Source organism: Betta splendens, chromosome 7, assembly GCF_900634795.4.
Source record: "Betta splendens chromosome 7, fBetSpl5.4, whole genome shotgun sequence".
In the NCBI taxonomy this organism is placed as follows: Eukaryota; Metazoa; Chordata; class Actinopteri; order Anabantiformes; family Osphronemidae; genus Betta; species Betta splendens.
Genome location: NC_040887.2, coordinates 12579434 through 12602810, shown reverse-complemented (window position 1 = coordinate 12602810; position 23377 = coordinate 12579434). Strand labels below are relative to the sequence as shown.

Sequence of the window (23377 nt, the reverse complement as noted above, 5' to 3'; positions counted from 1 at the left end):
TTTAGACTTTTAAAGTGCGCATAATATTTTATTTTTTATTTACTACAGTATATGTTCACATGGGAGATTCAATCTGAAAGTGTTGATCGCCCTTTCTTCAGAAGGCAAATGACGCACACAAACCTGAGTTCCTCACATACCGGCACGTGCATTCAGATAGTTTTAGGTCCTTGTAATTATTTCTCGTGAACACACTAAAACTCCACATAATGAGGGACGAAACCCACAGTCCCAGTTATGAGCAGGAATGCATTCCGAAGTTTGGCTCCAAGTTAATGTGAGGATTCAGCAGTCTGAGTTAGATCAGTCCACTGACTACTGTATCTCTCAGATTTGCAGTCTTTGAGAACAAAGTTCCTTCTTCGTGTTTTGCTGACACCCTTTTCTTGCTGAGCTGTGGTGAACGGGCAATAACACAAAAAAAAGGGAAATTTCACATGAAAACTGATGCAAAGTCAAGAAACACACACAAACCTGGGCTCACTCAGGTGTTTGGACCATTAATGATGGGAAAAGTGCTGACACGAAAAAAAAAAAACAGTCCCACGGTAAATAGGTGAGAACAGGGATTCAGACGTGTACATAAAGTAGACGTCACCAGAGGCAGCAGCCTGGTGTTTCTGGCCACACACACACACGCACAACTTTTGTGAGTTCAAGCCCAAGACGGTGGACGTCACAACAACACACGGTGCAACCGCTGAATTACTGCGGGCACCTTGTTTCCCTGGAGACGATGCACTTTAATACTCACCTGTCTCTCCCAATTTCACCCATAAGTCCATTAAACCCGCTGCACTGGCATCAGGACCGTGCAACACGTACCGGAGGCTTCGCTCTACAACAGACGAGCTGCTGTTTCTCCACAGATGATGACCCTCGGAGTCTTCCTCCCCGTGGCGGGCAGCTAGCGTCCCAGCTGTAATTAGCGAATGCTAAAAGGCCGCCTGTGACGCTCGCAGAGGTTCAGCGCGGGGTCGGGCTCAGAATGTGCCGACACGGTTTGGCCAAGGCTTGAATGTGGCTCACAGAGGGGGCCACGCCGTCTGCTGATCGTCACCGCGGCCGAGCGGAGACACTGATCGCTCTGTTGGCGCTGGGCTCGGCCTGATAAAGGCCCCTGTGACTCCGCTTGGCCTCAGACTGGACTGGTGCACAGCAGATACGGCCCAGACACGATAAAAACGAACCAGCGCACCCGATGATGATGATGATGATGATGATGATGATGATGATGATGATGATGATGATGATGATGATGATGATGATGATGATGATGATGATGATGATGATAAATGATATCTCACCTAATGGGAAATACCAACTTTGGAGATCAGCATCAGAGTTTTTAACCTGAACCTTCATCCAAAACTTCAAAATTAACTTCAAGGCTTAAAAATGCATATATGCAGATATTTCCAAGCCCCATAAATCATCTTTGAGGTGCAGACACTATGCACCATAGAACCCTGCTGTGGAGGAGACACCAGCCCCAAGTGGTTCCACGTAACACGGTAACAAGGTCAAGAGAGAACAGCAACACAAGCGATGAGGAGAAGGGGAGACGGGGGAGACGGGGCGGACGACTCAATGCATCCCTCAGCATCCATCCCCTCTGCAGGCATCGCTTCTCACCATCTCTATAAACATTATGCAAATGTCTGTGCTGCCGTGGAGCGTGCTGTAATGTGATGTTGGCGGTAACAGTAAGCAGTAATCATGTTTAAGGAATATGGGTGGAGAAATCAAACAAGGGTATTTATTATCCAGTGATCCCTAATCCGATAAGCTGTCATCACTTCACTCTGCTGCAATGCCTTCAAAAGAGAAACAAAAAAGACTCCCCGCTGCAAGGGAACGAGACAGAGGCGCGAGAGTGAGAGAGTCACAGGCTGAATTGTCTCGCCTTCGCTCGCTCTCGAGTGCAGACAAATCTGGATTTAGCACCATTATTGTGTCTGGTGGGTAATTAAATGAAGCTGATAATTTGATTGATTTATTTTTTTGTCTTTTTGTTCATTTGTCACAGGCTCTGTGGTGTGTGTGTGTGTGTGTGGGGGGGGGGGGTTAGAGATGTGATGGCATAACTATGCACTGCTGCTAGACATCCACCAATTAGAAGGTTAAACAAAGAAATGGGTTGAAAGTCGCTTTATCCCAGACGAGACATAAAGGCGAAGGAAACATGGATTGTCCCACACACACACACACACACACACACACACACACACACACACACACACACACACACACACACACACACACACACACACACACACACACACACACACTGATAAGTAAATACATTTTCACTAGACTCTTTTATAAACTCTACAAGCTGTTATTATGATCACATATGGCATGTTTTACAGACTAAATCAGTTTAGTGTGGCCCTCGGTTCAGTTCAAGACTCCTTCTCGTGTGTGAAACCCTGAGGTGGCAGAAGCGACCGTCCGAGACGATTAAGTGGCCAGAGGAGCGACAAAGCAGAAAACGATGAGAAACAGGGGAAAGCAGACAGGAAACAATCAATCAAACTCCACCACTCCGCCCCATCCCACCCTCCCTCTCGTTCTTTATTAAACTTCCTCTTTGTTGACCTTTGACCTTGCTCTTCCCAGCTCACTGCGAGCTCCAAAAGTGAAGCTTTTTGCCTTTTGAACCCACTCTACAGGCTTTCGCCCTGCGGCTGACTGACAATTTAGAAATGTTTCAAAGTGCTCCTTTTTTCCTTCGCAGAAGTAAACAACTCACAATGGCTGACCTGGGAGCAGCACTGCAGATTGCTGGTTCAAGCCAAATAAACAATATGGAGCAAAAAAAACAAAAAAAGCTCTCTCTCTCTCTCTCTCTCTCTCTCTCTCTTTCTCTCTCTCTCTCCCTATATATATATATATATATATATATATATATATATATATATATATACACACACATTGCTGTCCCCCATGGGCTCCAATCCGCTTGATGCCAAGTAGTCGAAGCACCATTTCCTCTGTTGTTATGCTATGCTGTCTAAACAGATAATAAACACTTACAAAGAAGGGGAAGGGTTGTTCAGTATAAAAGTTTTTGTCCTTAAGCTATTCTGAATCACAATGGTGCAGTGGTGCAACACACACACACACACACACACACACACACACACACACACACACACACACACACATGAATACAGTAACACCAACAAACACAAGCCGTCACCTGAAGCCAGCTCTGGTCTGGCTCCTCTCTGGATTACACTACCTGCCTTCACTGAGCCTAGATAATCAATATCATGAAGGTGGTTGGAGAATGACTCTGGTTTTTTTCCGCCCGACTGCAGCTCTTCTTCACAAAATGTGATATCAACAGAATACGAGACGTGACACTAAAGTGAGAAACCAGCACAGTAAATGAGGTTATTATGATGGCATGTGATGATACCATTCAGTTACATTTGTCATTTATTAGGTTATTAGCGGATGAAATACACTCTTAATATATGACACAACGGCTTTTACAGTCCATTTATTCTACAGGCAGAGCCAAAGCACCATGGTGCTTGTTCTGCTCAGGTGTCCACACACCTGCACACTCCTATTATGCACATCCACGCGCGCCAACGTGCACGCGAAGCCGAGAAAGCAAAGTTAGCGCTCTCATCCTGCCCAAAAATCTGTTCTCCCTCTGTCTCGCTGCATCCTTCCCTCCCTAATCCCTCTCTCCACATTCTGTCATCTGTCTGGCAGACAGAGGAGGACAGACAAAGGCAGCGAAGAGGAGGAGAGCCACAGTGAAGCTCTTGGCTGCCGTGCGGGCGCTTTGGACTGATACAGGAGGATGTGGAGAGGCCTCTCATCTCTAATCTCTCCCCCGCCTCCCGCCCGTCTCCGCTGCCTCCTCCGCATCTCCTGCCCGGTCTATCAGTCTGTTCATCTGACTCAACCTCCTTCATTTCTCTTCCTCATTCACCGTGGTTTTTTTTTTTTTTTTTTTTCCACACTTAGGAATATGTGCCATCGGCTCCAGTACCTGAACACAAAACAGCCTTAGTGTTCTGCACCGAGGCTGAATCAGGTGCTAATCTGATTAGAGTGCTACTATTTCCTGTCCAGTGATTTTCTAAGTGCACCCTTGATGCATCATTAGGGTCCCTGCACGAGCACCAGGCTCCCTAAAGGAAAATGCCAAATGCCTAATTCTACCATTGTTTAATTCACCATAAATTACAGTAATGTTACGCTCCGGATGGCAAGTCTCTGCTGGATGCTCTCAGAAAGGGACTTAGTGTCAGAAAAGGCCTCTTCGCAGAGACCCACCTCCACCAGGCCACTTTGAGGGCTCGCTTCACCAACAGTGGGAGCAGGTCGTGTGTTGTGGTGCTTCTGTGTGGTCCGCTGCCCCCTGGTCAGCGGCCTCAAAGGTCCCATTGTCCATTTACCGCTGCCGTGACGAGCCCACAGATTTATTGTCCAGACACTGGGGTCAGAGTGCACAATGTCAACGCACACTGGCCCGAAGCAGAATAAACATACAGCGTGGGCACAGAGTCCCTCCTGCTTTAACCAAGCGGCGTTTACACACACGCGAAGCTCAACTTTCACAAGTGGAACTTCATATCAGCAAAGCGGGCACACGCGTGCTTTAAGCCCTCTCCCTCTCCACCGGCCCTCCATTATTCTCTGCCTCATCTCGCCGCCGTAATCTCCCATTCAGCCGTCCCCCGGTGCATTGTAATCTGCTGTAATCTGACGTCTTAACCTCACTGTTCTGGCTCATCAGATGCCGGTCCTGGTTCAGAGGCGCTTATTTTTAGCCCGTGCATCGAAAGCGTTTAACGTGAACGCAAAGAGCTTCACGCACAACATGTCACACACACACACACACACACACACGCAGAAAGTGTTGGGGAGCATGAGATCAATGGGGACAATGCGACTGGCGCTGCAGGCATCAAACTTCGCTCTCGCTACGTTGGTCGAACACAATGAACGCCTGTTTGTGGAACCTTTGGGCTCGAGCCCAGGAACCAATCACAGATCATGGTTTTCATTCCGCCCCGGCTCCTCTGGGACTCTGGGCCCGTTTGGGCCGGCGCTGATAACACACGCGGCGGTTTGTGGCAGGTGAGCGCGATGCGACGTGAAGAAGACAAAGGGAACTTTGTTTCTCTCGCTATTTGTCCAGCTTGTCAGCGCGGCCGCGTCTGGAGCCGGCGCGCGCCGCTCGCGGAGCCAATTACGTCGTTTTAAAAACACTTAGCAGTTGAGTGCTGCAATTTGCTTGGAAAATTTCCCTCCCTTTCACAATGACAACTCTGTCGAACCTCAACACGCGGCGCGGCGCGCGTTTCGTCAGTTTGCAGGGATGCGGCATCATCATCACTGATGATGAAGCAAGGACTGCAAACGCGCAGCCTGATCAGCGGCCGTCAGCCCCAAGTTACTGCACAATGCAAATATCATTAAAGCTCCAGTAAATAGCTCACTGAGCTCAGCCTCAATGAGGTTCAGCTCGCGGTTTTACCTGGGAGGGGCTTGCGTGTCCTACTACTAGATGATGCACACTCAGCTGATGATTAACTAAAAGCTTAAAGCAAAGGTCCTCGTCACAGTGTATGTGAGCCATTTAGAAGGACGACTTCAAAAATATGAAGTAGTGTGAGGAATGTAATATTGTTTCATTATTGTCCTCTGGGGAAAGACTAACCGCATTAGTTCTGCTGTTACTGTCTAATTCCCTCCATCATCAGCTCATTTCCATTCTTCCCCAGTTTATTCTCTGTCATTTCTCCCCCACCTCTGCTTCTACAACTCATCCATCCCTCCCTCTTTTCTCTTCACTCGTTTCCATGTGTCATCCTCTTCTTCTATTGTCCCTCCATGACTCTGAAGCGGCAGGCAGCCTGCCAAGTCACTGCACACTTCAATTAGAGAGGAGACCTTGGAGCACGCGCGTGTGTGCGCGTGTGCGTGTGTGTGTGCGCGCAGCGATAGCCCGTCTTTCAGCTGCATGTGTTGTACGCTGGTACTTGGAGCGTGTCCTAGAGTGTGACTTTCATATCCGTCTTGGTGATCTAAGTCAATCTCTCCACTGTATCGAGATACAATGGAAGCCAACACGCACACGCACACGCACACACACACGCACACACACACACACACACACACACACACACACACACACACACGCACACACGCACACACACACACATACACACACACACACACACACACACACACACACACACACGGCAGATGGCTCAACACAAGCTCTGCTTAGGTCTTTGTCCTCTTCCGTTCCCCCTCTATCCACCTGCGCATCGGTTCCATAGCTTTTCTAGTGGTGCTTATCTGTCTGTCTTAATGCATTTTTATCTGTTTTGCTCTTTCATCCGCGACAAAAACAGTCACTCACAAACTTTCTTTGTAGCGTGTCCAACAGGCACGCAGCCAACAAACCCCTCAAAAATATAAATCTGGATATTTGCCTGTGCTCCAGATCAGTTCTTAGTGAGAAAGGGAGCGAGAGCAGCATAAAGAAAAGGGAGACAGAAATAAATAAACGCAAAGGTAAAACATACAAAATATATAAAAGCACAACTGCAGACAAACTCTTTCATGTTATAACTTTGGGTGCTCAAGTGAGAGAGGAAAAGGTGCGGGCGAGCGAGACAAAGTATACATAGAGTGAAGGGTCATTGTCCTTGATTGCAGGGGCCACTCGAGACATTAGATGCTCTCGCCGCAATCACAATGTTCACAAGTGTCCAAATCAGAAATCAGGAAGCTTCTGGAGAGCAGCCAATCAATATCATAAACATCATCAAGGACAATGCTCTGACTCTGACGCGCTCCGTGTCCCACTCGCAACCTTCTTATTTTCGATTTCATTATGCATCCTTGACCCGCGCCGACTCCCAGCGCCTCCCGCTCTCTCATTAACACACAGGCCCTTGTGTCGGGCTGCCAGGAGTCGGACTCCAATGCGAGGAAGGAGCCAAGGTTAGAACAATGACTGAGCAAAAGCAGCCACGGATGAAGTGAAGGGACGGGAGAGTGAAGGAGGTTGAACAGTGGACATTCATAGGACGTCTTCCCTGTGAGGACATTTTAAAGGATCATCCCGCGTCACCTGTCTGTACACGACCTCTGACGCTCAGCGCACGCATGGCCGCTCCATTAATGAACCCCGCAGCCGCTTCCACCCTAATTGCACGTTTTATTAGGCCGAAACGGCGCGGAGGGTGTTCGGTGGTGTCATCAAGCACATGACACACATGGCTTCCTCACATAAGACATCAGAGAATGAATGTCATTGTCGTGACAGACCTCATTGAGTGTAAAGTACACCATGTGTGTGTGCAAAGACAACAGAAGGACCACGCGTATGAATTAGAGTGTGTGTGTGTGTATTAATGAACAGACAGATGGGGCAGGCTAGGGGAACAGTTGATGAAGGCTTTAGACTGCAGCTGCCCCCTTCTCTTCCCCCTCTGCAGCAAACACACACTCGAACCCAAAAAAAAAAGAAATAAATAAAAATCCGCGTGTGTTTCGTGGGCTGTTTGTGTGGCAGCTGCCCTGGCATCAGGTGGGCGGCTTCCATTCTGCACGCAGGAAGCTGACGTTATGTTCCAACACACACTGCTGCCTACCGCACACACAGCACCGACACACACATTCACGCAGGGAGCGAGAGATTCTCTGTAATCTAAGGGTCAGTTGCTCTCACTGACCAATATATGCACACTCAAACATATGGAGAATAGAGTCTCTGCAGTCTAATGCACCAGTGAAGGCAGCCCCTTTATTAAAGGCTTCACCCGGATCCTCGTACACTGTTACCAAGGTGAGCGTCACAAACACACACACACACACACACACACACACACACACATACACACACACAGCTGCCGGCATTCCAGTCGTTCTCCAGATGCGTGCCAGACGCGGTCGCGCCTCCCGTATCTGAGCGGACACATGTTGTGGCGCGGGGTGAGCCAGCTCCAATCAGGCCACTGGCACCTGACGCTGGTCATCAACACAACAGCTGTCTGGCTGCATCGCTGCCTGTTGCTGAGCGTCCGCATATGTGCGCGCGTCTGTTGTGCGTCTGGGCCCACGGAGGCGCGCGGCCCGACGGCGGGACGTCCCGACTCTGTCCCGGGGCCGAACGCGCCCCCCGCGGTGAGGACGCCGGACCTCTGGAGTCACAGGGAGAGCCGGGGGCGTGATTCCCCATCATAAAAAAAGCTGCGTTCATACCCTGCAGAGGGGGAACCCCTCGAAAACGGAGAAAAAAGCTTAAGAATCAAATGCTACCACTGGCGCCAATCCAATTTGCGCATTAATATTATTGTCAGCGCTAATAGCATTTATGTGCTGCACGTAATTAATGAGAGTACAGTAGGACTGAACAGCTGATGTCCTTGTTTCAGCCGGATTCACTGCACACACTACAGCCTAGAAGAGCGTCGCCTCGCTCCTCGCCAATGTCAGAGCAAAGCCACAGTCCTCTCTCGCGCGGCTGATGGGTTTAGCTGTGATCTTCCCTTTTGTCTCCTGACGCGCGCAAAGCCTTCCCACTTATCAAAGATTCATTAGCTCACTAATACACCCATCTCGCTCTCCATGCGCATCGCCCGGCCATTAACGGCGAGCCGGAGCGCTCCGTGGGGACGGCCGAGATAATGCCCTGCTCAAGGACACTGGGGGTAATACGTACGAAGCGATAGCCCGCCTGGGAATTGAACCTACAACCACAATGGCGCATTAGCAGCGGCTGCTTCTAATAAGTGGTGCAGAACAGTATTGTATCAGCCCGAGTCCCGGAGGAGACAGAGATCCTGCTGCTGGAACTCGGATCTCTCTGCTCGACTATTTCTGTATCCGTCTCACCTGATGCGGAGGCTTTCACTCCACTTGTGTCAGGCCCACTGTCCATTTGTCTCCCGCTTTAATGCCTGACGGCTGGGGAGTTCAAGTGCACGTGAGCATGTGAACGCTAATGTAGGGTATGGCCCCAACGCTGATGCCCACTGGATTCTCTTCAGTAAAAAGAAGGAATTACTGTAAGTACCTCCAGAAGAAGTATTAATACTGATGAGGCGAGTGAATGATGAGTGAATGCACAGACTATCACTGCTATATTCATCCCAAGCAAACCTGCAAACACACTATGCAGTGTCCAACACACCGCTCTCCCAAATATCTACATGTGGTAAAATGAAGTCCACAACCGATCATTTAAACTGCAGTATGTCTTTAGTAGGAGCTTGTTCTTCAGCCCTCATATATCGGTTCATCCGTGTTGCGAAAGGCTTGACGGACAGCGCCGCACTGGCAGGGAGACGCGCACTCATGTACTAATGGGTGGAGGCGGTGGGAAAAACGAGAGGAGGACCGCTCGCACACATGCACGCAGATGAGGCGGGCGATTCCCGAGGGAGGAGTTCACAGAGCTGAAGGTGACACGAGTGTGAGAGGGTGAGGGGGGGTGATTCACTCAAACACCAGCTCTCAACAGGCTCCTAAAGAACATGTGTGTTTTCTGCATACGTAGAGGATGAGGGCCTCAAAAAGGGGGGAATCTGGGAAAGTAATAGGACATTATTCAACTAATTTCCAGATAATGTAATAAAGATGGGATTATGGTGTTCAGGTGTTGCGCTCATCTGCTCATTATAAGTTTGCACCGGAGAGCGGAGGAGCGGCGGCGCACACAATCGCGCACACACACGACGGAGCAGACAGCAGCCCAACTCCAGATTATCAATCATCGCCACCGGCCCGGTGGTTCTGCCATTTAACCAGGCTGAGCAGCCGCCGCGCCGCTTCAATCATCGTCTGCCAGTCTAAGCGCCGGCGCTAATTAGCATTCACATGCTAAATTACTTCCCATCCCATGTTTCCTGATTAGGCTTAATCACTCTGACGGATAGTTTTACTGCTAAGCTGGGAAAGCTGAGCTCTGCACGGTCATCTCAAACAGAGGAGCCTCGAGGACCAGAAATTATTCCCAACTCCCTTTAATGGAGAGATTCTCCAGCAGAACCAGTAACAGGGTGGGCGTCCATCTGCCTCGACTGGTTGGGGTCATTCATACAACTCTACATACTGTAGAGTGACTAGCTCATGACTGAGTGGGTGGGACGTGACCAAAGGCTCAGCACAGGTGAACTCCAGGTCCACCTCAGCGCCTCTGAGAGACCCCCCCCCCCCCCCCCCCCCCCCCTCCAGTCTAACTGCTTGCTTTCACTTGTCTCCTTGTCTGGAAGGCAGTGAAGTGCGGGAGTCGTGTCAGTCAAGCCGTCGTTACCTCAGCAGCGCCGTTCTCCAATCAGGCCTGTCACTCAGGCCATCTTCCAAGATAGAAAGGAAAGGGAAACGTAATTGGATTTGCTGCTAGCAGGAAAATGATGAAATGACATGACCCCCCCCACACACACACACACACCTTTACGCCACTCTGACTACACCTCCGTGTCTTTCTCCCTCTTCTGTCTTGCGTCGCTTTCTCTCTGAAATGCGGAAATACTTGCGGCCGCCGGGGGTTTCTTTTCATCTCACCTGATGCGGCGAGTGAGCCTTGTTCTCACAGGTAGACAAAGGAGGGGGGGGCAATGAAAGGATTTCCAGGTTTTCATCCAGATCTGAGGTTGTTTCTTTAACAGTGTTTTTAACAAACAGCACAAAAGACCCAATTTCATGCGAGAAAATCAGCAGCCCAGTCCACGGAGACGCACTCTGTGGCGTTTAAAGGAACACGTAACCGTGTGTGACGTCGAAGCGCTGAGCAAAGATGAGTCTCACTGCTTCTAAACCACCTCGTGCAAAGACGTGGGGCCCGACTGTCTCCTACACTCTAAACTCTACTGTTCTGTCCTATATTCTCTTCATATCATACACTGAACCGCCTCCGTCTCAGGTCGTTCATCTTGTAACTCTGGATTCTCCCTCAATCCATCAACCATCAACTCCGAAAGTCCCAAAGTCTGACATCCTGAAATGTTGTTTTTAATATAATTGTACATACAGTGCAGTCTATGAACTCTTGTGTTAATATTGTTATTTAAAATGTCTTACAGTACATCCAAGGTGATCCAAGTTCCAAGTGACCAACATAACAAATTTAAAACGTATCTGTTTGTATTATTCTTTCATAATGGACAATTATGGCAATTGAGGAGCAGGAAACAATGAATTTTGTATGTTGAACCTTGTAATTCTGCTGTGCTACACAAATGGGTGCGTCGCATTCTAACAGAGCCCTGACGTGACTCTTATTTTGACAGGGCAGCCTTAATCGGCTGTTCCCCTCTGTGCCAGATAAAATCAATAAATACAGTCAGAATTTACCAATAGGGTGCTAATTTGATATGAGTTACAAGACAGAAGGGCAAGAATCTACAAGGGCGACCGACAGGGGAGTGTTAGGAGGTGGGTTCCCTTCACACAGAGGCCGTGTCATTAGCCACCGAATAGTCATGGAGCCTCACATGTACACACACACACACACACACACACACACACACACACACACACACACACACACACACACACACACACATCCAATAGACTGGCCGGGTTTAAGGTTTACACTGGTGATTATATATTCATAGATCGATCAATAGAGTGAGTCTAGCAGCCGAGACGCGTCCACGTAGGCAAACACGCATTTAGCAAAAGTCACATTGTAGGAATTTTAATGAGCGTGCGCGCGTGGACATCAATACGCTGCTGCTTTACATTTCATTAGGCCAAGGAGCCACAGTTTAACTCCAAATGAATAGCAATAAAACCGCACGGCCTGCAACCATCTCTCTCCATCTGCCTCACGCTCGCTGCCTTTTCCTCCGGTCTCATCCCTGTTCCCTTAGTTTTACCTCCTCACAAATTCGGCTTTATACAAAAGGAGTGGAGCCATCTAAGTGTTTATCTCCAATTTATTTGGAAAAACCTCATTTAAAGCTGAAACTAATCACCTTCTGTGTCAGAGGAAGGACTCACCATGCGCCATCAAACCTTAAAGCCTCATAAACTGGCAATAGCTTGATTCACTGTTGATTTATAGTAATTGGGGTCCCGTCTTGCTATTTCCCTGCTCTCACAGATGACTGCGCGTTACTGCAGCATCTGCATTGATCGGTGTGAGGATGCTGGCGGCCTCCACCTTCGCCCCCCACCCCCGAGCGCAGGAAGACGGAGGGGGAAATGGGATTCCGATCGGCGGGGGTGTCATCCGGGATCTGCTGATCCCACACACAAATCATCCGCCTGGGCCTCGCGCGCCGCCGCCGCCCGGGGGTCAGGCCCAAGGACTGGCGGGCCGGGTTTCAGCCGACTTAGCAGAACGCCGGCGACGGGAGGCGGCGCGGCGGAAGCCTGTCGCGGCTGCGGAGGCGCGCGGGTCTGAAGCTCAAGCTGTCACAGTCGCGTGGAACGGCAGCGGGTGAATATTTTAAAGCGTTTGTGTTGAGCTTGGTAGAATGTGACAGAAAATGCCTTGTAAGCAGAAAGACGGCGCCATTTGAAATAAGACAGCACCTTAAAAAAAAAAAAAGACAAGTTGACTTAAAAGAGCTCAACTTTAGGGAATACCTACGTGCATGAAACAACTTAGCTTCTTTGTGTATTTTGCATTATGTATGTATTCATGCTAATTATTTTCTCCTCCGGTGACAGTTTCATGCGATCTCCAGAGCGCCGACACGGAGGCGCTCGTGGGGAGGAGTCCTGCTGGGGACCGGGGTGGAATAAAGCGGGAGCTCAGTCAGACGGCAGACGCCGGAGCGGCTGATTGACACGCGCTCCGTGACGTCTGCACACGCGCACACTGTAAACCCACAGGCGTGCGCACAACGGGGCCGCGCGCTGCGTGTGTACCAGGATGCCAGCGACGCGCCTATTGCAGGAATGAGCACCTGCTGTGGACACACACACACACACACACACACACACACACACACACACACACTGGGAGTCTTTTTTTACCTGAAGCACTCAGGAAACACATACAAAATCATCTTGGTCCACCTTGCAGCCACTCAGCAACCCTCTCTGGCTCTTGACAATCCTCTGACTAGACTAAACAACACTTAGCAAGATACAGCCCACACAGCTCCGGCTTGTCTGGGCACCTCTCCATACATCACCCTAAGGACGCAACCTTGCATTGCAGGTGACAATTTGCATCTCCACAGCTGCTGCATTCAGTAGTATAAGTGCAACTTATATGTATTTGGAGGTTTTAAAAGCTCTAAATGACCATAAGAACGCACCACTTGCTAATAAATATAGATATTTGTCTGCAGGCTGCACAAAAGCGCTGAAGATGTCCTCTGGTATCTGACACCTACACGTCAGCAGCCCGTCCTCTGACTCCCTCTGTGCTGCACCCGGGGCCCGCCTCCGTTTTATTAGCACGTCCCGCTGACGCTCACTCAGACAGAGCTGAGGAATCTGGAGGGCGCACAGTGTAAATGCAACGTGACTCATCAGAGCGGCGTGGGCGCGGCGACTGGACCGTGGCGCGGCCGCGCGCACAGCAGGGCCCCGTGCTTTGTTGTGCTCCGGCAGCCGTCAATCACGGCCGCCTGTGCGCCGCTCGCCAGCAAGCACCGCCCGCAGCAGCCCCGGTCCGGAACCCGGACCAGATGGAGCGCCCACGTCAGGCGCTCTGGGCGTTGGTCCGTAGCTGGACGTCTTTGGGAAGCTATTGACCGCTGCATGGCAGGAACGAGGTGAATGGCTCAGACTCGGTTGCCTAGCGATCGCTATAGCATCTCTTAGACTCTCACGCTTGCCCATTGCTGCCGCTCTCCAAACTTCAACTCTGCCTCAGTGTCTTTCCAGACATTGACGAATGGCTGCAATACATCAAATGAGCCCAACGGGTTCAACCGCAACAGACCGGCGCCGGGGGACACCTACCTTCTTCAAGCGTCCGCCGCGGGTGCCGGCGAACGCCACCGTGTTCCCACGGTAGTCGTAGGCCGCCACGGACGTCATGCCGTCGTCCTTGTCCACGTACAGCGGGATGCCCTCGATGGCCGTGGTGCCACCGAGAGGCTGGTTGAAGTCCTGGCCACAGAAGTTGTCGTCTATCTGCAGCGGCTGTGGCGGGAAGGGAAAGAGGAGAGAGGCGTGACTATGTTAGTGCGTCCTAAATCCCTTATGAAATCAGCATGAATCAGCATGCTTTCATTTTGTCTAGCATTTAGCATTTAGCAGGGAAGCTGGTGCATTTTCAGTCACAAATGGTGTTAAATTAATAGGCATCATTAGGAAAATAGAGTTCAGTTGCCTCAAAAGTTGTAAGATAGGGATGAATGTTTCTTTCTTTAGCAAAAGCACATTGTGTTGAATGCAGCATCCAGGCGTTGAGTCGTTGATGGGCGGCTTCTCCCTCCATTACAGCCTTAGATTAGTTCAATGTACACGATGTCAAACAAAGCAATTAGGCTTCAGCATGGTTTGAATGGATGAACAGTCGCTCGCTAATGTTTTAAATATCGATCTCTTTGAGTACAGCGTGGGTAGTGTAGTTTCTAATAACAGACAGCCGATAGACCGGGTAAATCAAACGCGGGGCAGAGGGCGAACTCGCAGGCAGGACACCGGCGGCGATGACAGAGCAGTGACAGGAAGTAAATTATAGGTCAGATTAGCATATCATAATCAAAGTGTCTCCCACCCTGATATACTGATATGTCACATCTGATTTATGAATTACTGTGTGTGTGTGTGTGTGTGTGTGTGTGTGTGTGTGTGTGTGTGTGTGTGTGTGCGTGCGTGCGTGCGTGCGTGCGTGCGTGCGTGCGTGCGTGCGTGCGTGCGTGCGTGCGTGCGTGCGTGCGTGCGTGCGTGCGTGCGTGTGTGTGTGTAATAGGCCATTATTACAAGCGTGCAGTAACCATGCATGCATCAGAAGGTTCCCCTGGTGCAGACCCACCACGTTACACACACACACCACTACACACTGAACCATTTCTGTCATGTCTTCTGTCATAATCCTCCTCTCCTCTTGCGCTTGCAAGTCTGTTGGTACTGGTCAAGTTCAGTTCATTCTCTGGTTTTGCACCTTAAAACCTCTGTATGCAGCTCTCTCTCTCTCTCTCTCTCTCTCTCTCTCTCTCTCAACTACTAAACTAAATGGTCATTTTTCATTTTAGGAATTACTTGATTTTTAGGATGTTATATTAAATTTGGGTACATCGATGAAGGTGTGTGACTTCTCTATTGTGACCTGCAGTCCTCTGAATGTGGAGACACACATCTAGACACGTAATGTACAGGAACCAAGATATGCCGCATGCAGAGACACAAAATTAGGATTGAAAATAAAAGAATAATGTGTTTACAGGAAGATGCGTACGCACAGTGATACAGACACACACGAGAAAAAACAAAGCAAGGGTTTACACACACACACACACACACACACACACACACACACACACACACACACACACACACACACACACACACACACACACACACACGCCTCCCACACTACACAGATTAACATGCCAGATTTTCCTTGTTCATTACAAGATGTATCGTTTCCATAGAGACTAATCAATCACGCCGCACCTCCAAACCAGCAAAGCTGTCACGTAGCGGCGCGAGTGTTTGAGTGCGCGAGCGTGTGCCGTAGGTTGAAACAAGGCCGGCGAAAAACGCCTGTGGCGGACATTGTCTACCTTCCACCCAGAAATTCAAAGGCAGCCAAAAAAGCACAGCAAAGTTTAACTTCAATGAACAAAGACACAAAGTGATGCGGGGGGGGGGGAAAGCGAGAGCGAGGGAGAGGCGGCGCTGGGGCTGTTTTGTGCCATTTACATAAACATGTTCTCAATTTTGGAACTGTTTTGCAAGTAATTTGAAAGGAACTAAGGGGGGAAAAAAGCAGACGGGAACGAGCAAATGAAAGGAAGGCGACGGACGTGAGGCACCGAGGAAGATCAGAATATGAATAAAGGAAGAAGCTGAGGACAGAGAAGTGGAGGAAAGGAGTCAAACTAAGGCAGGAAGGAGGAAGAGAGGAGCGAGTGATAACCAGGACTCAGTGACAGAGTGAACTGTGGCCTTGGGTTCCTGCCACACGGCCCTCGTTTCCTCTGATAAAGAGGGACCAGAACCAGGCCTCTGTCCATTTCTTTCACTCACTTCCTCTCCGCTCCTCTCTCTCTCTCTTCTCACTGACTCACATCATCCTCCCTCTCATCTCTTTTCCTTTTTCTCTATTTACATATTTCTCTCATCCCCTTTTCTCTCTTTCTCTCTTTGTTTAAAGTTCACAGACACTGACCGCTGGGGAATCGTATCTGTCCCAGAGGATTTCCCCGTTTTCTCTGCATTCACATGCACAACTGTGAGACCGTGGTTCTTCCTCCCTCGCTTGTCTCCTTCCCTTCTTTAAGAGCATTATTAGCTTCAGGAACCTGGCTGTCGAGCATTTAATGGCCCCGTGGGGCTCGAATCCGCTACCAAGAGCTACCAAAGCAGAAGCAGATGTGATGGTCGACAGCGATTTGAATCAACATCTGCATCGGAGCCGTTCCATCAACTCAGCGTCCACGCTTCCAGTAAGAACGAACGTGGCTCAGGTAAAAAAAATGTTTAGAATAGCAGCTCGTAATAGCGTCAGTCAGTCCCCATTCATTTCTACCGAGAACCCGCTTTCGTAAACTAATCTGCATTCCCGGTGTTTGTCTGGCTGACACACACAGGAGTGAGATTGCCATCTTCCCAGCGCCGTTGCCGGCGTGCTGAGGACGCTAATGGTTTGTTATGTTTAGCCTGACTTGCATCATTACCATAGAGTCAACAGCTCAGATTGAGGCACAGTGGAGCGTTCAGTCGACGCGCTTCCACCGCAGACAAATGCGGCCTCACACAGACCTGACATCTGCTAGCTGTTGTGTGCCTTGTAGACATGTAATTTCTACAGTCTGCACACTCTGTCATTCCTCAACTCACCGAGGAGACACCCAGGCCTTTTCAGCCGCCGTCGTGGGATCGACTCAGAGAGAGACTGATTAAAGGAAGGGATCGCGTCTCCGGCCTTAACCCTGTGATCTCAAGAAGTACAAGTATAAAGGTTAGCGTGAATGAGAAGATATTCAAAAATCCTCCGTCCTCCTCTCACTGGCGCGTCTAGTTCTACTTTTGGATCAAAGTGTGTTGTCTCACCACAACAATGGAAGACAAAAGGTTGAACACAATAAATAAATACGTAACGGAGCAGTGCAAAATCTGATTTACTACTGGCCCTTCGCTCTCCAAATGCACCTCTCCATCATGAATATCAAGTATGTGCCTTGGCTTGATTTAAGTGGTTAATTAATCATGCATCAATCAATACTTGCATACAAATGTAAAGCCGTGTAATAATCCTTTAGTGTGGTCCCAACATGAGGGGAGCTGCTGGAGTCTTTTATTAGTGCTTTGATAAGCGCTTTGGAGCTTGTCCCTATTGGGCCCCTGGACCTCTGACCATGCTATTATTATCACTAACTATAGCTCATAGTGAGGACACTGTACAGTACGTAGCTTTATTATGCACACACACACACACACACACACACACACACACACACACACACACACACACACACACACACACTTTGTTCTATTTCCAGGGGGTTAGACAAGGACAGCGTCCCCTGTGTTGTCCTTGCTGAAGACCTCTGCTATACACAGGCACAGGCCCGGCCCGTGGCCAGACCCTCGCTGGGTGAGTGATGACGAGGTGATAAGGGAACGAGCGGGTCGAGTGAAATGAGGGGAAATGGGAGAAGATGGGGAGAAAGCAGGGCCACAAAGAGGGGAGACATAGCGGAAGGTCGGGGGTCAACAGCGCTCTTGTCGCCACTAATGAGCCTCAACACAGGAAGAGAGGGGAAAGCAGTTTGGATTCAGCTCCATGAGTCGCCCATTAGCAGGAGCTACGAGCTGCATGGACCATACTGAGGCTGGAGAGGAGCCTCAGTATTACAGCACTGTCCACCTCACTCTACACTCTACACGCCGCAATGAACTCTATTGGGTCGAGTTTATTCATACGCAGGTAGCTGTGAAAACACCTCAAGGCGATTCCCATTTTAAGATGAAGATCTGAAACATCCGAAAGGAAAAAACAACAAACAATCCCCTGATCAAGCAGTGGGTGAGAGTGGAGAGGAAAACAATCATCCACAGAAGGAGCGTCCAGCGGAACCGGCAGAACCGGGCCCAGGGCTGGAGCCCATCTGCCTCCATCGGTCTCTCACACATGGAAACAGCATGTCTCTCTCTCACTGCAGGGTAGTTTAAAGCAGCGAGAGCAAATGAGAGACGCTGTCAGCGTGGTCCCCAGGGAGCCCGACGTCTCCAGCATCCCCTCATCCAGCACCGGCACAGACGCGCCGCTGCCGTCCCGCGGAGAGCGTGCGCGCGTCCGCCGCGCGTGTCCGCGAGTGTGCGCGCGTTAAACACAGCTCTCGCCTCACTCCCATGCGACACCGATAATGTCAACGCGGGAGTCGTGCTACTGAGGCGTGTGCTTGGCTGATGCGACGAACAACAGGACTTGCAGAGTGGGAAGAAATGCGTTTTAATATGGGTTAGTGTGTGCGTGTGTGTGTGTAATAAAGCAAGATGAAAGGGAATCGCCAAACTTGGGAAGAAGTCAACAACACACACACTTGCACGCGTTGCATCATCGCGCTAGCGCTGGTCTGGCTGACATCCAGGTGTCTGTTGGCCATACGCGACGCTGCTTGGCCTTTAGTTCCCCCCAGTGAGCCAATATCTGCTCGCTAATTGGTTGTTAATGAGTGTGCGTGCGTGTGCCCGACGAGGCGTGTGAGCGCGAGAGGAAAGTGTGTGTTTGTTTGCATGTGACTGACAGGGCAGGATGTGCAGTGGGGGGATCTCAAACATCTGCCCGACAGACTGGGACACTCGAAGCCTTGACCTGCTTAAACGCACATGAACACACACACACACACACAGACAGACAGACAGACAGGAGCAGGCGCGCACACACACACACACACACACACACACACACACACACACACACACAGACTGTCGTTTGTGTGCATGTGTGGTGGGAAAGAGTCTACATACACAAACAGATGTGTGCAAAAAGTGGACTCTTTGCAGACATCTGGCGCTGCAGGCTGCTGCAATGACAACACGCACAAAAAAAATCAAATCATCAGTCTGCCTTTGTTTTACCCTGAAGTTCAGATTGTTTTCGACCATCCTCACTAACCCTAACACTGTAAACCAGGAGATGTGGCTGCCTTCTGTTTTCTACAGTGACCCTATTTAGTTCCTCCCTTTTGCTGCGGCCTCACGTGCACAATGCAGGTTGCCTGCAAGTTTCCTGTGCGATGACAAGTGCAGGAGGGGAAGTTCGACATTTCGGCATCTGCTGCTTTGGCTCGGGTGGAAGGAGGGGTATTAAACTGGAGATGGAGGGAGATTCCTGGCAGGAGGGAGAGGTGCTCTGGTGGAATGAAAAGCTGCAGGCGAAAGACAGAGAGAGCGAGAGAGAGAGAGAGAGAGAGAGAGAGAGAGAGAGAGAGAGAGAGACTCCAGCCCGGACCACAGTCCGTCTCTGTCTGGGATGCCAGGAGATCAGCATTTATTTCACAGCTACATTCATCCAACATCACTTCTTTGTGTTCTTGTTATTTTTCCTCGTCTTCATTTTGTTCTCTGTGCATTCACTGCTCTTCTGTGATTGAGAACAGATGTGCCAACATGTGGAACCACACCATTATTTAGATGGGTTTTTTTAAGTAAAGAACCAAAGACGACCTACAACCCTAAAGCGTTAAATGCCTCCAAGGACAAAAAACGTGAAATAGTTTGAAACTATTTCCTGCTTGACTATGTTATCTTTCCTCTCTTCGAGCATGAGATTCATGAAAACAAGCCTTACATCATTTTCACACCTTCAAACATTGATTTGTTTGCAGAGTGAAGCGAGGAGCTGCAGCTCTGAATGCGACCCTCTGCCGGGGTCCGGGTCCCGCTGGAGGGGCTTTCTGGGTCGTGTCTGTGCGGAGCCGCACAAACGCTGGACGCGCGGCGTCTGTGTGAGCAGCGGGCTCGGCTCCAGGGCTCCGGGGCTCCGGGGTCAGTCGGCCACATAGGTTAATGTGCCACAGCGGGACGACAGCTTGCTTGAGCCCAGACCCGATCCGGGTCCACGTGTTAGGCTCCAGGCTGGCGCCGCGTTTCTGGCACGGCGGCCATTTGTCGGCGGCTGCCGTGCACATTGTGCACGTCCGCCTGGTGATAGACATGACTTTCCTCCATGTGCGACGAGGACTCCACACTTAAAATCCATGCATTTTTAGGTTTCCGAGGATAGAAACAGCATTGAATGCTGATCTTCCGCAATGTGTGGCGCAAGCGGCTAATGTTGCTAAGCGGCTCTGCAGGTTCCACTCACGCGGGGACGTCGGTGTGTGAACGTGAAAGTGAATTAAAGTTCTGGCAACTAAAACGGGAACAGAGCGATAAGCATTCGTTTACCGCGTCCGCTACGAAAAGAGCCGTCTCCACATCACGCAGATACATGGCAGCACTAGTCGCGCAGTGGGAGTAGCTCCTAAACTGGATGGTCCAAATTATCCCACGTCTGCTCTTAAGATGATTTGAACGGAAACAGGAACGCTACTAAGAAAGTGAAAGAAAGAGTAGACTCAGACCCAATGAGAGGTGCCCGATACTGGCTACACAACCAACCAGGCAACACAAAGTAGGACAGACTGGACGGACAGCGAGGGGCCAGCGCTGGGTTGTGGGCCGCATCTGCTCCTTTTGGCCTACATTTATCGAATGTAGGCGAACGCCACATCTGCGAGGTTTTGCCAAAGCGCTCGATGCAACGCAGGCCAGATGATGCTCCGTCCATCTGAGCACCGCACAGTTCAGAGTCTGAAGCAAAGCAGCGCCCGACGGCCGCGACCGGGGTCCACCCACACACACACACACACACACACACACACACACACACACACACACACACACACACACACACACACAAACAAATACACAAACTCACACACACACGCGCGCACACACACGCGCGTGTGTGTGTGTGTGTGTGTGCGTGCATGTGTGTGTGTGTATCCTACATCTCGGAGCTCTCCCCCCGTCTCCCACTTCCTGCCGAGCAGCTAGCAGGAGAAGCTAAACACAGCTGGGACAGGCTGCTTCAGACGCCACAGCACCCGCGTCACTGCAGCCGCACGCGCAAACAGTTATGAATAATAAAATACATATTAATGAGCGCGTGTGTTTGCACAAATACATTAATGTCTGTCATGAAGCCACGCGACCCCACACAAACACAAACATACAACCACATCAGTAAATAGTCACGCTCTTCATTGGGAGGTTTGGTTCCTGAACAACCTGCGCTGACTCGACCCAACGCACCAGCGACACCCACCTTCTGCTCTTTGTCTAACTGATTATGACAAATGCCATTGGACACAGACGATCACAGTTTAGTGCAACTTAACCATCTAATTGCAGCTGGGCTTGAAAGACAAGTGCTGGTGGTTTTTCAAAGGTGACACCATCGCTGCTCAGGGTGCGTCTGGGAGTCACGTTCACACTCTTGGTGGGTTCCTGAGGAAAAAGGTCACTCCAGCTGCCTCTCGCATAACTTACGGGCCCCGCGCTACTCCAAATCCATAACGAGCCGACGCTCATGAGCCTAAAGCGGCCATTAATCCCTTTTGTCACGTGCCAGTGGTAACAATGAGCACCACTGTGCTGCAGAGGTGCTTCGCAGGCATCGTTCACGCTGTATCGGCCTGGAAACCTCCCACGGAGGACTCTCCATCATCTAGGAAGGCTTCACAGCGGGAAACATCCGAGACAGAAGCACACGGAGAAGCGTTCGGGCCGCAGTCGTTAAACCGACTTCAGGCTCCGTACACAACATTCTGCAGCGTCATGCATCGAAATGTCTCCAGAGGCCGCAGAGAAAACTGCACCTCATCACAAAGCGTTTCCCCCGGTGGCTGTGCTCCAGGCGCCTCTGACAGCAATTCACCTTTGCGCCGCCAGTATTTATCACCGCGCTGCCACGAAAATTCATCTTTACAAGTAGCTTAACCTCCCACAGAGTCATAAAAAGTTGAGCCCTTTAAAACAAGGGAGAAATTCCACCTGTAGTTTGAGATAACACCATTTATTTCCAGAGCTTTTTTTTTTTTTTCTCACTTGCTCTGAGAAGAAAAGCGAATAGTGCTGTATGGGGAAAAGGCAGCAACAGAGCAGAGCGCAGCAGAACTACTACACTATTAAAGCTGTTTAGACCAGCATCCAATAATTAGAATTTGAAAGCATGGCTGTATTTTGTTTGTGCATAAAGAAATTAGCACATGCATCCCATAAGCACTGTGCAAAGATGTAAATAACAGACACACAAATTACCAGACAGTTACAGTCTCTCTCTCTCTCTCTCTCTCTCTCTCTCTCTCTCTCTCTTCCTGACCTCGTGTCATTACACATCATCAGAGCCTCTCGCACCTGAGCTTCACACGTCTCTGTTCACAACTGTCTCCAAGCTTATTTAAATGATGGATCGGGTGCAGCACCATACAGTAATACAGCCCAGACCAAACTGCTCCTGTTCTCCTGCACCAGCACAGACAAGTTCACCTCATGCCAGAAACAGCAGGTGTGTAGTGTACGGGGTGTTTATATGCATCAACACATGCCTTTTATTACTTTTCCGCTCAAATATTAAGTGAAATATTCATGAGAGCGCTGTAAGTTCAGTGTTCACAGCCCTGATCTGCCCCAACCAGCTTCACCAAAGTGTGCAGCAATGTGGGTGATCCATCCACTGAAGCACGGTGTAATGAAGATACCACAGATAGAGGCAGAATCAGGCACACACACACACACACACACACACACACACACACACACACACACACACACACACACACACACACACACACACACACACACACACACACAAACCGCCTCAAAGAAGAATGCAAAATGCTACAAATAGACTCTAATCATGGCCACTAGTGATCAACACTGATAAATATTAATAAACTCTATTATACTCAGAAAAATCGAGGGGGTGAGAGAGAGGAAGGGGAAGACAGAGAGGGGGAGAGTCCTCATCTCCGGTATTGCAGTCAATTTTCCCTCTGATGTCCACCTTGTGTTCTTGCAGACAACGAGTACACACACACACACACACACACACACACACACACACACACACACACACACACACACACACACACACACACACACTCTCTCTCTCCTCCCATTATCAGCCCATTTTCCTGTTTGTTTTCGCCGTAGTTTTGTCGCTCTTCTTCAGGGGCCAGGATAAAAAGTGGGCACG

The 23377-nt window shown here is 49.9% G+C and overlaps 1 protein-coding gene across 3 annotated transcripts in view; it reads right to left on the bottom strand.

Annotated features, from left to right (window-relative positions):
- Positions 1–23377, bottom strand: part of LOC114859090 (plexin-A1-like) — a 143693-nt gene that overhangs the window by 94093 nt on the left and 26223 nt on the right. For all 3 annotated transcript variants that reach the window (XM_029156983.3, XM_029156980.3, XM_029156981.3), the window contains exon 3: positions 13918–14100. In XM_029156983.3, the coding sequence (XP_029012816.1) occupies positions 13918–14100 (183 nt within the window). The remainder of the gene's footprint in view (positions 1–13917; positions 14101–23377) is intronic.